The following is a 15,296-nucleotide window of genomic DNA, read 5'->3' as shown; positions in this document are numbered from 1 at the left end:
TCTCTTATTGGTTGATGAATAAAGCTGTTTGGCAGGATGTAGCCAAGCAGGAAAGGTAGGTGAGGCTACTGACTACAAAGCTGGGAAGAGGAAGAGATGGGGGTGGGGTAGCTGTTGAGGAAGAGACCAGAGCATCAGAAGTAAGCTAAGACCATATGAAGATGGATTAATAATTAAGAGAGATCTAGTCATTAAGAAGCCTGAGCCATTGGCCAAACAATTTATTAATTTATTAATATAAGACTTTGTGTGTTTATTTGGGACTAAATGGCTGCAGGACCAGGCAGGACAGAAACTTCTGTCTACAAATCCTCTTGCTGAGCTTCAAATATAGCTATTTTTCCTGATAACTCTAAAATTACTATAGCTAAACTTTACTCCTGAATCACAGACTTTAAACACACTTTTTAAAGAAGTTTAGAAGATACACCAAACAAAATATCTAGCATTCTTGGTCCCCCATTTATTACCCTCCAAATCTGATTCTGTATAGTTTTCTACTGTACTTTTATCATCTAGGCAGATAAAACATAGGAGTCACTGTTCTTTTATCTTTCCTGTCCACGTTCTTTTATCTTTCCTGCATACCAATTCAATCTATCACTAACTCTGGCTCTAATGCCAAACTATATTCAATATTCAACAACTTCTTACCAAGTCCACTGTACTGACTCTAGCCTAAACTACTGAAATTCAGATCTCTTACTTAAATGATTCCTCTGTGGTTCTATTTTTATGATGTGAAAAATTTAACCATGTCTAGCAGACTTCTGGAGAGAATTTAATTTGGAACCTACAAAGCTCTTTACAATTTATCTCTGGACTCCTTCTTAGCCAAAATTATCAAATGTCTCACATATCCCAGAATTGCCATTTCCTTCTGCTGTGTGTCATTCTGGAAGTTCTTTCCTTAATTTTTCTGGTCTCAGAACACCAATCATTGATTCTAATAATATTAGCATACATCTTATTTATGCTGTGCAGCATGTGCAATGGTAATTGTGATCTATACATGAAGAGCTTCTAACATAGGTTCATAATCACACCAATAAGTATGATGTTCAATAAAAGCATCTATTTTTCTTAAGTCTCTAAACTTGTAGTTTTCATCATATATTCTGAATCACTATAAACTCTTAAAAGTGAAGTCCTTTAGTCTGAACTTCTCACCTTAACTTTCTACTGTACTTTACATCATGATGTTGTGGGGGTTTTTTTATGATATTTTTTATTTAAATTTGAAACAAGCTTGTTTTACATGTCAATCCCAGTTTCCTCACCCTCCCCTCTTCCCCTGTCCCCCTCCCAACCCCCATCTATCCCCTTTCTGCACCTCAGGGAGGAAGAGGCCTTCCATGGGGGATCTTCAAAGTCTGTCATATCATTTGGAACAGGGTCTAGGCCCTCCCCCATGTGTCTAGGCTGAGAGAATATCCCTCTATGTGGAATGAGCTCCCAAAGTCCATTCATATCCTAGGGATAAATGCTGATCCACTACCAGAGGCCCCATAGACTACCCAGTCCTAACTAACACATTGTGGGTATTTTTTTTGAACTTATTATCCAGCATGTAAATATAATTGACCCTAAAATTTTTTTCATTAAAATGGTTACTTAGATCTATTGATCTTTTACTTTATTCCCAAAATGTTATACATTGTTATATAAATGTTATAGTCCTATACTTATTATATGATTTAAGTATTATACAGCATTACATGGTCTATTGCTAGAAGTGGTTAAATAACTGTGTTACACAACTACTAAAATATGACTGGGGCTTAAGGCTCATCATTTTTATTGAGTATTCTTACTTTAGTCTGAGTTTATAATTCAATGTCATAACTAGAAAAATGACATTAATTGGAGGTCAGTTTTATTTATTCAGCATATTTTTATAATAACCAACATACATCTAAGGTTCTATCAGATGTTTATAGGCTTTGTCATCAACAATGTTCATCCCAAGAGTGGAAACCTCTGTATGTTAAGAGAACTTGAGTTCCCTCCATTTTCCAATGGCTTATAGACCATGTATACATACTATAAGGATGATGATTGACAGCAGGACCCTGAATATGCTTCTTAATAACATCATGTCTCAGGAAAGATTAATATATTGTTTCCAGGTTCAATCGCCTTTTTTTTTTTTCAATCATTGTTTTAACTAACAACTGGTTTTTTGCAACTTTAATCATCTTTTCACTATAAGAGGCAAGATAATGTTATTAACTACCACAGTGGTAGAAAAACCAGCAGGGCAGAATTAACAGGGAAGTGACCCCTAGGAAATATAGTGAGCTAAACATCTTTGCTTTGTATTTCCACTTGGAAAGTGTGACGCCTGAGTAAAACCAGTTGTTTCTTAAATATGGAGACAGAAGCAAAATGACAGTTTTTAAAATGTTGCTTTAGCCTAGATACACAGGGGAGGGCCTAGGTCCTACTCTAAATGACTTGACAGGTTTTGATGATACCTCATGGAAGGCCTCAACTCTCCCTGGGGAGTTGGGTGGGGGATGGCATAGTGGAGTCGGGGAAGCATGGAAGGATGGGAGGGAGAGATATATATTGGATATATAAAATAAGATTGTTTCTAATTTAAATAAAATTTATAAAATTAACAAACAAAACAAAAATATGCTGAAATACATGAAAAGAATATGCAATATACAACATTACCAGGGAAAACAAAGGAGAAAAATGAGCTATGAAGGAACAATCCATCCCTTGTTAAGATTTCTTACCATTTTATATAGATCGGAGACACTAATCTGGTCTGAATCCACCACTTCAAAGTCCTTCCGAGGCACCAAATCAAGGCCCAAATGCCTAATAAAGAGAAACACCATATTTAGTTGCAAGTGTTCCAATTACTCATCTCTCTGTATAGAACTGGAAACCTATACCTGCCATGGTTTTATAGACAGAGCTTCAAGCACTATCCGAGAAGGGAAATGCCTTTATCTATTAACATCTAATTGTGTTCACTTTGGGAAAAATAAATGAAGATAAGGATTTTAAAATACGATTACAGTTACTAAACAGTTCCATGGGTAATTACAAAAAGTTTTCATCAGTATGTTTAAAACAGTACTTTAATTCATTAAGAATACTTTTTATTAGACAAATAATAAGCCATTTTTTATTTCTCCCACCATACTATTATGTTCAAGGTTCAATTATGCATTATTTTCATTACAGAGAAAAAATCATGTCCTAGCACTTAGCATGGTGGTGCACACCTTTAATCCCAGCACACAAAGGCAGAAGCAGGAAGACTTCTGTGAGTTCAAAGCCAATCTGGGCTACAAAGCAAGTTCTAGGCCAGCTAGAACTATACAGTGAGACTATCACAACAAAACAAAACTGGGGCTTGTCCACTCAGCCACACAACGATACACCATCCCACCCAAACTACACACAAAACTTCTGAAATTCTTTTTTTATCACATCATGCTAACAGTATTAGATACAAGGAATAACCAGTTTTGAGTCAAGAAAATGTCATTTATCAAACTTTCTCCTCTGAGAACAGTGCTTTCTGTACCTAGAAGTAGCCACAATGAAGTGCCCTTTCAGTGTCTTCATTATCTTGGGAAATAAGAGAATAATTAAGGGGTGATTTCGTAAAAACGGAAAACTGAATAATATGTACTATGATCGGTTTTTAAAATAAAAGATTTATTTCATTTTTAATTATGTGTATGCATGTGTTGTCTGTGTGGGAGATATGTGTATGTTAGGGGAGTTTCCTAAAGAGAAAGCACCCTGGAGCTGGAGTTACAGGTAGTTGTGAGCTACTTGACATGGGTGCTGCAAAATCAAAATGTACTCTTAACTGTTGATCCATCTCTCAGCCTTACTATGATCATTTTCAATTCAGGAAGAAAAGTTTGCAAAAGTTAAACTAATACTAGTTTCATTTGAAGAAAGCAGAGCAACTGCATAAGGAGATGTACACATGTTCTCTACAAATTTAACTCTGACAAAGAAGTTCCAATTTTTCCACCAATCCACACTGACTGATACATCCTCATTGGCTGTTTTGAGGATTGATGCATGTAAACACTCACCACTGTCTGGTGTTGTGGAGAGCTATCATTAACCCCTTCCAGCCCTCCCCATTGCTTTCTACTAATTGAACTAAGGGTTTTTGCATATGCTAGGTAAGTGTTCCTCCACCTGAGTCCCTTCATATTTTTTGAGCCAACCTTGACCTCTCCCTATAGTGTAGGTAGCCTTAACCTTGGATCCTCCTGCTTCAACCTCTCTAGTAGTTAAAGTTAGACAGGCCTAGACCATGACATCCAGCTAGATACATTTTTATTAGTAAAGAAAATGAAGGTTTAGAGAGATTAAAAGTGGCCTCTTGAGGGGAGCTGAGTTTTTCTCATTTGGTCTATCTTGCTCTGAACTGATAGCATTTCATTTTTCAATTATATCCACTATCTTTCTAGAAATGACTATCTAAATACTAATGGCTACAACTGACTATAATAGTTTGAGGGGTAATTATAAATACTTCAATCTAGAAAGAAATACCAATTCATTAATGAGTAACCACTAGGTATGGTAAACGTTTATTTTAATACAAAAATACATTATGTACTAACTACCAAAGGTAGGCATTGTACTTATTACAAAATATAAGGATAGGGGGAGAGGAAAGAGTAGGAGCGGGGAGAGGACCTGGAAGAAGATGAAAGAAAGGTGTAGAGGAAAAGGGAGAGAGGGAGAAAGAGAGAGACTGGTCTGAAAGTAAAACTTCAAGGTTTTGTTTTGTTTTTGACCACACATAGTCAAAATTCTTAAACAGAACAAGAACTGCTCCTGAGGGTGCTACCCTTAACACTAGAAGAACTTGAGCAGTCACTGATATTCCTGCTGGTTTCATGTCCTAAATGGGGGAGGGGGGAGGAAATCACCATATCTTTAATAAGGAATCCTAGTTTAAAATCTACTGAGGGGAAGTTCATTGAGTGTATACTGTATACAGTTTGTATATTACAAACCAACCTACTGATTGTGTTGCTTTCTTTAACCACAATTATCTAGACAAAGGACATAAACTAAATTGGGGAGAAAAATATGAAGGAGTTGTTATAGGTAAAAATCGGATAGTGGAGATAAAAAGGGGAGGAGAAAAAATGATAAAGACAAAGTAAAATTAAGAAAAAACAAAAGGCTGAGCAAAAATTAGACATAACCCTAAAACTCAGGATACTGAAGTAGAATAATTATAAATTCAAATCCAGGCTATAGTGAGGCTCAATCTGAAACAAAGCAATAACAAAATAACTAGAATTATAAATTTATAAACGATTCATTTAAATTTTTTTGAACTTGGCAAAACACTTCATTTTTTTATTTAAATTAAAAATCTTATTTTACATTCTAATCCCAGCTGCCTCTCCTTCCCTTTGTCCCATTGCCCCCACCATCTCGACATCCCACCGCCCATCCCACTTCTCAGAGAGGTTGAGACCTCCCATGGCGGATCATCAAAGTCTGTCACATCATTTCGGGCAGGACCGAGGCCCTCCCCCTCTATCTAAGCTGGACACCCCCTCCAGAAGGGGAAAGGGACAAGATTTCCTAAGTAAATTGGGAACATGGGGAGAGTGGAAGGGAGGTAGAAGAAAGAAGAGGGGACAAGAGGAGGGGGGAGGAGAAGAACATGAGATATCAGGACAGAGAAGGGGAGTAAGGAGAGAGATACCTGGATAGAGGGAGCCTTTATGGGCTTAACAAGAAACCTGGCATTAGGGGGAAATTCCCAGGAATCCACAAGGATGACCCCAACCAAGATTCTAAGCAATAGTGGAGAGGCTACCTTAAATGTCCTTCCCCAACTAACAATCTAAGCAATAGTGGAGACACCACCATGACTACCTTAAATACCACCATGGAGCCTTCACCCAGTAGCTGATGGAAGCAGAAGCAGAGATTCACAGCTAATTGAACTCCTGGAATCCAGTTGTAGACAGGGAAGAGTGATGAACAAAGGGGTTAAAGACCCACAGAAACAGCTGACCTGAGCAAGTAGGAGCTCACAGACTCTAGACTGACAGCTAGGGAACCTGCAGAAGACTGAACCAGGCCCCCTGAACGTGGGTATCAATTGGGAGGTTTGGGCAGTGGAACCAGTATTTATCCCTAGTGAGTTAATGAGATTTTGGAGCCCATTCCCTATGGAGGGATACTCATTTAATTTTTTTTTTTTTTTAGTTTGCAATAAAAATACCAATTTCATTTTATAATGATACGCAGATTTATTTATTTATTTATTTATTTTTTGAGATAGGGTGTCAGCAGCTAAGGCTGCTGAAAGGAGTGCAAATTTATACAGCCACTTTGGAAATCAATAAGGAAGTTTCTCAGAAATTGGGACTCAGTCTACCTCAAGACCCAGCAATGTCACTCTTGGGCATATATCCAAAGGATACTCAATCATACCACAAGGACACTTGATCAACTATGTTCATAGCAGCATTATCCATAATACCCAGAACCTGGAAACAACATAGATGCCCCTCAACCAAAGAATGGATAAAGAAAATGTGGTACATTTACACAATGGAGTACCACTCAGCAGGAAAAAAAATGACATCATGAAATTTGCAGGCAAATGAATAGAAGTAGGAAAAAAAAAACCCGAAAAACAAAAAACAAAAAAAAAAAAACAAAACAAAACAAAAAACAAACAAAAAAACAACCTGAGGGAGCTAACTCAGACCCTGAAAGACAATGTACTCACTCATAAGTGGATACTAGATGGAAAGCAAAGGATAACTGGACCACAATCCACAGCTCCAGGAAAGCTAGGTAACAAGGCAGACCCTAAGAAGGACACATGGATTGCCCTGGGAAGGGGAAATAGATGACATCTTCCGGATAAACTGGAGGCTTGAGGGGAAGGGCGGTAAAGGGAAAGGGATGGGGATGAGAATATGAGGAAATAGGATGGTGGAGTTGGGGGGCGGGTGGAGTAGAAGAGCAATGAAAAAGATATAGAGAGAGCCATTATGGGGTTAGGGAGAGACCTGATGCTAGGGAAATTCCCAGGAATCCACAAGAATGACTCCAGTTAAGATCCCTAGCAATAGTAGAGAGGGTGCCTGAACTGGCCTTCTCCTGTAATCAAATTGGTGACTACCCTGCCACCATAGAGCTGTCATCCAGTAACTGATGGAAGCAGATGCAGAGACTCAAATCCAAGCACCAGGCCAAGTTCTGGGAGTCCAGCTGAAGAAAGGGAGGAGGGATTATATAAGCCCGGGTGGGGTGGGGGTGGGTAAGATCATGACAAGGAAACTCACAAAGACAGTTGACCTGAACTTGTGGGAGCTCATGGACTCTAGACCTACAGCTGGGGGCCCTGCAGTTTTGTAGCCTGATCTGTTTGTGGGGTCCCTGGCAGTGAGACCAGGATTTATCCCTGGTGCATGATCTGGCTTTTTGAAGTTTATTCTGTATGGTGGGATACCTTGCTCAACCCTAATTCAGGGGGTGGAGGTGCAGGGAGGTTGGTACTGCCTCAATTAAATATGCCAGGGCTCGTTGACTCCCCATGGGAGGTCTTATCTTTTCTGAGGAGTGGACAGAATAAGTTCAGGGGAGGAGGGGATGGAGGGAATTGTGGTTGGTATGTAAAATGAATTTAAAAAATAACTATTGACTTTGTTCTTTTTCTGGGAATTATATCTGATCTTGAACCTTCCCAGTAATTACTCTCTAATAGTAAATGCATTCACTGAATTATTTTCCATCTTTTTTATTTTCAAGGAGATTATACACAATTTATCTGAGTGTCTTATTTTAGAAATCATATTCTTCATTCTTTTTTCATTGACTCTAGTTCTACATAATGAGCCTTCTTGATTCTCTTTGTAGATACAAGGGGAATTTGTTTTGGTCTTAAAGTTTATAAATGAACTTCTATTTCTCTCAAAGGAGAAATCATTTCCCCTGGGCACAGGGGTTTTTTTTTTTTTTTCAAATCCTGATGTGTATGTATGTTTTGCCTCCATGTATGTCTGTGTATACACTATGCGCATGTATGGTGCCAAAGAAGCCATAAGTGAGCAGCAGAGCTGGAGTTGCAGACAGTTGTGAGTCACCATGTTAGTGCTGGCAATAGAATCTGGGTCCTCTGAAAGAGCAGCCTGTGCTCTTAACCATAGAGCCATCTCTCCAAACTTTATTTTAAGGGCACAGAAAATCATCACATCCACTGCACAAATGTAGGAAATCTTTCTGAATGACAAATGAATTAAGAATATCTGAAGTATAAATCCTCATTTGTAGGTTATGCTTACTCAGAAAATGTATAAAGAACACTAATTCTCTCTCTCTCTCTCTCTCTCACACACACACACACACACACACACACACACACACACACACACACAGAGTATACATTTATTTGTGGTGTGTGTGCATGGAGATACCCATGCAGAAGTCAGAGCACCTGTAGGAGTCAGTTTCTCTTGTGGAATTCCACTGTGTGAGATATGGGAATCAAAAAAAAAAAAAAAAGAAAAGAAAAAAAGAAAAAGGAAGAAAGAAGAAAGAAGAAAGAAAGAAAGAAAGAAAGAAAGAAAGAAAAAAGAAAAAGGTAGAGAGGGCAAGTGGCAAGTACCTTTATCTGCTGAGCCATCTTTTCTGACTCACCCCTCCTTTTTCCCCTCAAGTACCACAATTTATTTTTTAAGTATGCTGTGAGTTATGAGGTTTAAAATAAGGGAATTTGGTCTCCTGGAAGACAGCTCAAAGGATAACCCAATTCTTTAATTCTTTCCAAATAAAACACAGGCTAAGAAAACTTCAGGTTGGAACTAGTGAATGCCCTTTGATAACTAGAAGAAACAACAATACCTAGCAAAACTGTACAGAAGATATATGATCTTTTAATCATCAAAGAGAAGCTTAGATCAAGTTTAAATTCTATGAAGACTGAGTTACAATGAAACTAGAAGATGCCCAAGTAATGGTCATACTTACTCATTACCCCAGTCCAGGCGCACGGTGATGTGCCGTTTAACCTCCCGTGCCTGATCCTGCGTCAGGTGACCAGACAGTAGTTGCCTTCGCAGGTCAATAAGTTCATTCATCACATGGCGTAGTTTGTAGAAAAGATCTACTTTGTGTTTCTGAAAGGTATTTTGGTGTGGGTGAAGTATATAAGGGATATGGAAAGGGAATGAAAAGAGAAAGAAAAATAGTTAAACTATGAGAAGTGCTCATTTCCCTGAACTACATAGGCAATGTAAGGAGGAACATACTTAGAAACAAAGTTTTGACTTCCTACTTTCTAAAACTTTGCGCACAGTGCTATCTAACAAAGCATCATAACTAATTTGGATTAGGAAAAGCACAACCTCTATCCTATTCTGAACTACTCATCTCAAGTAAATCAGTTATTAAGCTTAATCAGAAAAGTAACTTACACAGGAGCCCAAAGTGATTTCACAACGGAAGTAATAAAGCACTTAACAGCAAAGACTTCAACCATCTGGCAACACCTCTACTTTCATCAGGAGGGACAGTCAAGTTGAAAGAAGGAGGGAGAGAATTAATTGCCCTATTTTGAAGCCACTAAAGTTCATATAAAGCCAGTCTCAGGAGTGAGATTCCTTTCTTGGTTTCTAGACCTCATCTGGCTTTCTAATTAGTTTCTTTTAAACAGTGTGGGTCCCTAGAGCAATAGACTTCTACTCCTTTCAGCTTAATAAAGATCCTTACGTTTACAAAAGTTAAGTAGAAACAACATAATGAACTTAATTAAGGCCATTATAGTGTTTATTATCTTGCAAGAAAAAAAAAAAACCCACAAAACTAAGCACCTAGAGTTGATACCTCCAAAAAAAAAAGTTCTTAATAAAAATTTAAGAACTGAAGTCTTATTTCATAGAAGCAAAATCTTGACTTTTGAATACTTAGAACTCTGTTTCTTTCGGGGAGAAAGGTGATTTTATATGATTACTTTACAACTTGGAATAAAACTAATCTATAAAGAATGCTTTCAATGATCAATTAACAATGCCCAGATGCAATTCTTTTCCAAGTATTTCTGTTCCAAATTCACTTGGGTAGAAAGGGGTAACTATATTATCCCAGAAAAGAAAAGCCCCTAATATGGGTAATGACACAGAGAGTTGGAAAGGTAATGAAGTGACTAAGGCTTTTTCCTTCGATTGCTTCGTTCTCAGAGAAATAAAAGGCAAGATCATCCATGAGAGTGATACAAAAGGGTGCTTGCTGAGGCTCTAGAAGACACAAAACAGTTTCTCAGGGAATGATACCTTAAATTAGAGGAGGAAAGGTAGCTTCAGTTGCTAGGTAGCTCTGGAATTTATGTACATCATTTAAAAGTGTTTTGTTTTGTTTTGTTTTTAAGGCCAACTATAAGCTAGTGTACTGACATCACTGCATCACATGTGTGCTTATGCCTTATGATTATTTTAATTTTTTTTAGTTTTAAGTGTATCAGCTTTCTGCCTAAATGTATGTTGTGTATCACATACAAGCCCAATGCTCACAGAGGAATGAACAGGGCAGTGGATACTCCTGGAACTGGAGTTACAAACAGTTATAATCTGCCATGTTGATACTGTGAATCAAACCTAGGTCTTGTGAAGAAGCAGCCATACTCTTAATTGCTAAGGCACAGGTGCTACAATTTAAATTCTTGTGTCACACCAAAATTCACACATCAAAACCCCTAAGACAACTATATTGGAAGGCAAGACCTTTGGGGAGACAATTAAAAGTCATGAGGGCAGAGCCCAAATAGCATTAGTGCCTGTATAAAATTGCTCAACAGAGTGTGTTCATTTCTTACACAATGTAAGGATGTAGTGATAAGGTGCCAGCTATATGGAAATGGGCTCTCCCATGAGAGTAACTCTGTGAGTATCTTTATCTTAGGCTTCCCAGACTCCAGAACTGTGAGGAATAAATTTCTATTCTTTACAGTTTATAGAATTTTGATATAATAGCTTTAATAAACTAAGTGCATGTGTAGCATATATGTATAAAATTATGTATATGGGTATATGCACATATAAGTATATAAGCATATACACATGTAATATATACACACATGAACATACATACATAATATCTATGCAAGAATACATTGTAATTAAGGAATTACAAACATTTATTTTTTAATAATGAGTTTTCATATTAAAATATCCAGAGAAGACAATATCTACCATGCCCTGTTCTTCAGTAACAATGTGAAATTGACAGTCCTTCAGTGAAAGACAGAGTGTGTCTCCATGGATCTTGGCAGGTCCTGAGACTGCTCTGTGACAGCAGTGAACTAAGTCAGTTGTTAGCCCTTAATTAGTTCAGTTCTTGCTACCTCTTAGCATGCATGAATCAAGGAATGCATAAAGGAGACATCCTTTTAAAAGCACAAGCTGCATGCTAAAGTCACAAGTAGGTATCCTAATAAACTAGTTCTGAATATGTGAGCCATGTTGTATATACAGCCTTATCAAATGTTCAGAGGCCTACTGCCCACCCTGCAACTGTCTGAGTGAAACAGAATGAGAAACTCTAAGAAAAAACTGCCCATCTGAGCTTCTGAAACATTTAGCAGTTGACTGAAGCTACTAAGCTGTTGGTGTTTCATTATGGAGGTAACTGGAATATAGCCAGTTTACTTTTTATCTAGAAGAAAATCCATTCTCATTTAACTATGCATATGTGGAAAAACCTGTGCTAGCCTTTTATACAGAGGTAAAGTAAGAATGACATGGATCATATAATTAGAAAGCAGCATTATTATTACAATCAACATGGTGTCATTGTACTTTTCAATCCACTACTCTCAACTCAGTGGTTTCCTCTCTCTAGGACTTTCTCCTGCTACACAGGTGCTCTGATAGTTTACTTTCCCTTAAGCTTTCACCTATAATAATGTCCTTCCTAAAATCTTACCCTACCTGTTGTCAGTAAAATTCATTCTTTGAATTCTCAAGATAAGAACCTAAAGCCACTAACTCAGCAGAAGTTCTGTGTAACCAGCTCTTCCAGCACTCTCACTTCCAAATTAAGCTACCCTACAACTACATGTGCCAGAAGTAAAGAAAATGAGCTCCCATGTTGGAATAACCAGATGTGTAGCCTGCATAATAAGTCTACAATAAAACAAAACAAAAGACAAAAATAAAAAATGGATGCAATGATAGACATTGTCATAAAACTTCACAATATTGAGGATCCATAAACGTACAGGGAGACAAATTGTAAGTAAGAACACTGTCATGGCATGACAGAAACAACAGCACTGGAAGACGGAGAATGATGAAGACATGCTTTCAGTGTGCTGCAGGGCCTGCTTCTGTTGTTTTGTCTGTCTGAAACAGTCTCACTGGGTGTTTGAGCCTGAATGAACTCAAACTCTTGATCCTCCTGCCTCAACCTTCTGAGTGCTGGCTAGGATACATATGTATATCCACACTAAGCTAAAATTCCGTATCTTCTTTATAATAATTTTATACTCATCATAACTACCAAATGCAAAATGTTAATTTTTATTTTACATGTTTTTTCCCAGAAAGCTATTGGTAAAGTGTTTTCCCAAATAAACCAAAATTAATGCAAAATGGTTTAGCCTCAGAGACAAAGACATTCTTCGGGACATACTAATGTAGAAGGTGGCAGAGTTCCACACAGGATGTAACTGAGAAAAAATTATGTTGGCTAAATACTGATGTATTTGAACATACTCAATATAGATTTTTATTTCTGCAAAGATGTTAGATTTTAGAAAGCAGGGTAAATAAGACCAAGCAGTTATTAACAACGAAAACAAGTTATATAAGAAAGGAAGCACAACCTGAATTCTTTATTTATGAAAGTAATTACACAGACATCACAACAACTTAATATTGACTCAAAATAGGTCACATGTAATTTATGAAAATAGTTACAGAAACATCGTAACTACTGAATGCTGACTCAAAAGATGGTGCTATAGGATTCTGGACACAAGGCAGGAGGGAGTAGCACGTACATAGGTGCATGTGCATTCAGTTTAATCGCTGTCTTTTACAATAAGAAAACCATTAAGTAACACCTAAAGTTTAGAAAAGACATCCATTAAGGAAATGTTTCTAGAAATATAAAACATTAAAGAAATAGCTAAAGAGGTAGAAAAAATAAAGACTAGGAGGGAAGGGATGGCACTAGAGCCCAAATTTAATTAAATGACTAGCAGTCCTTGATGTATAAAGTTTTATTTAAAACCCAGATTTACAAACATCTTAACTGTTTTTAAAAGATAAAACTGAATAACCCCAACTATATAAAAGGCCTTTCTCCATCTCCCATCCCAAGGGAGTTATCAGAGGACACAAAGTTAAGTAGAGTCTGAATACAGATTTCATTGCTTTTTACCAACTTAAATATTGATAAATGGAACTAGCAAATCTAAGTACAATAACTCCCTGTCAGAATCAACACAAAAGCTAGACTACTTATATGTCTCATTCCTGCAACCCATGAGAAATGAAATGCATTCCACAGCAGAAGGTGGCCCTGGAGAAAGCTTTGTGTCTTAACTACTGCATGTCATTTGTCCACTGATAGCTTTCACACACTGGTGACATTACACAGACAGCAGCAGTGATTGCAGCTACCCTGCCAACCAACCCCCTTTAGGAGCTCAGTCATCCAGCAGTAGTTAAAAAAAAAAAGGCAGAAGATACATATTTACATCTAGTCTAGAAATACAGCAACAGTCATTTCATACCAGGATCTAATACCAAGGAAACCCTATGAAAGCTCAGTGTTATGTTAAATCCTACATTTGGTTTGTTTTCTCTTAAAGGTCTGTCTTTTCTACTGGGGGGGGGGGGAACCTCAATAGTTTTAATTAAATGTTAAACAATTCATCCCTGCTCTTCCAAAAGGAATCCTCAAGTTCATCATTAGCAGTAACAGGAGACCATCCCCTGCTTTCCTACTACTGAACATCATTCTAGACTTTAATAATTCTTTAACAATATAACACAGTGGGCATTATTACAGTGGTATTATAGGAATATTAATATAGTATCATGAATGTGTGGTGCTCTATCTTAACTGCCAATCACAATCATCTAGGTGAAATTTACTAACACCTGTGGTATGTCTTGGTCTTTTAATTTGGGGGAAGAAAGGAGAGGTGAGAATGTATCTATCTGCAACTATAGTTACGATCACACCTGTTTTGTTCTTTCTCCACTAGACACTGCTCTGAATCTGGCCTCCAAATATCACCTACTTTGCTAGATAAGCTTCTAAACAATGACCACCAATCTTTGCCCCATGGCTTACTTATAAGTATCCCTACTAACAATAATGCTTTTTAACATCCAACTGGTAATCACAATCTTGGTTGGTGTCATACAGTCCCTTTATATTATATCTATGCAGATAATTCCTGTTAAGAAATGCCATATGCAGAAATTCTGTATCTTACTAATGAAATGAATCTTTAAGTTCCGAAGAGCGTACTGCTCTAAATAAGATAAACAAGTCAGTCATAGTTGTTTTTCTTTCAAAGTGTGATTGTTACTGATGAAGTCTTAGACTTGAACTCAAAAGGCTATCAACAATCAGATGAACAACAAAGTAAAAACAGTAAATTTAATAATAATTTTCAGTTATCATGAAAAGTACATACAGTTATATATAACTATAAGCTGATGTGAAAGCACAGTTGTCATTTTTAAGTAAGCATGAGCTTGTTTATTCTGGAGCCAAATATGAATGACTTTGGCACAGGATTTTTAATTGTGTTTTAATTTCCTTTAGCAATGTTTCACCTTTTAGTGTACAAATTTTCCACTTTCCTGGCTAACTTTATTCCCAAGATTCTTATTATTTTTGATGCTATTATAAATGGGGTTTTTTTCTTCATTTCCTTTTCAGATGATCTGCTAGTTTTATAGAAATGTTAATGACTTTGGTATGTTTTTTTCTATCCTATAACTTTACTGAATTTGTTAATTCTAATGAAGTGTACATATGCACATAGTCACCAGAGATTTCTACAAATAAGATAGTTCTCTAAAAACAGGTAATTTTGCTTCTTTTCCTACCTGAGTGCCTTTAATTTTTCTCTTACCCATTTGTTCTGGCTTGCACTTCCAGGACTAAAATTATAAAAGCAGGTATCTTTATATTGTTCCTACTCTTTATCACCACTGAGTGGACTAAGGTTGGCATACAGGCTTATCACATATGACCTTTATTATGCTGAAGTGCACTAATTATTGTGAGGGTTAATCTTA

General features: G+C 37.1%; 1 protein-coding gene across 8 annotated transcripts in view; it reads right to left on the bottom strand.

Moving 5' to 3' along the window:
- Positions 1 to 15,296, bottom strand: part of Dock3 (dedicator of cytokinesis 3) — a 307,646-nt gene that overhangs the window by 176,075 nt on the left and 116,275 nt on the right. For all 8 annotated transcript variants that reach the window (XM_051205186.1, XM_051205158.1, XM_051205167.1 and 5 more), the window contains exons 6-7: positions 9,007 to 9,155; positions 2,748 to 2,832 (exon numbers count right to left, since the gene is read on the bottom strand). In XM_051205186.1, coding sequence (XP_051061143.1) covers positions 2,748 to 2,832; positions 9,007 to 9,155 — 234 coding nt within the window. The remainder of the gene's footprint in view (positions 1 to 2,747; positions 2,833 to 9,006; positions 9,156 to 15,296) is intronic.

The sequence above is a fragment of the Phodopus roborovskii genome, unplaced genomic scaffold, assembly GCF_943737965.1.
Source record: "Phodopus roborovskii unplaced genomic scaffold, PHOROB, whole genome shotgun sequence".
In the NCBI taxonomy this organism is placed as follows: domain Eukaryota; kingdom Metazoa; phylum Chordata; class Mammalia; order Rodentia; family Cricetidae; genus Phodopus; species Phodopus roborovskii.
The sequence above is the reverse complement of the archived record's forward strand: the minus strand, read 5'-3'. Positions and strand labels throughout refer to the sequence as shown.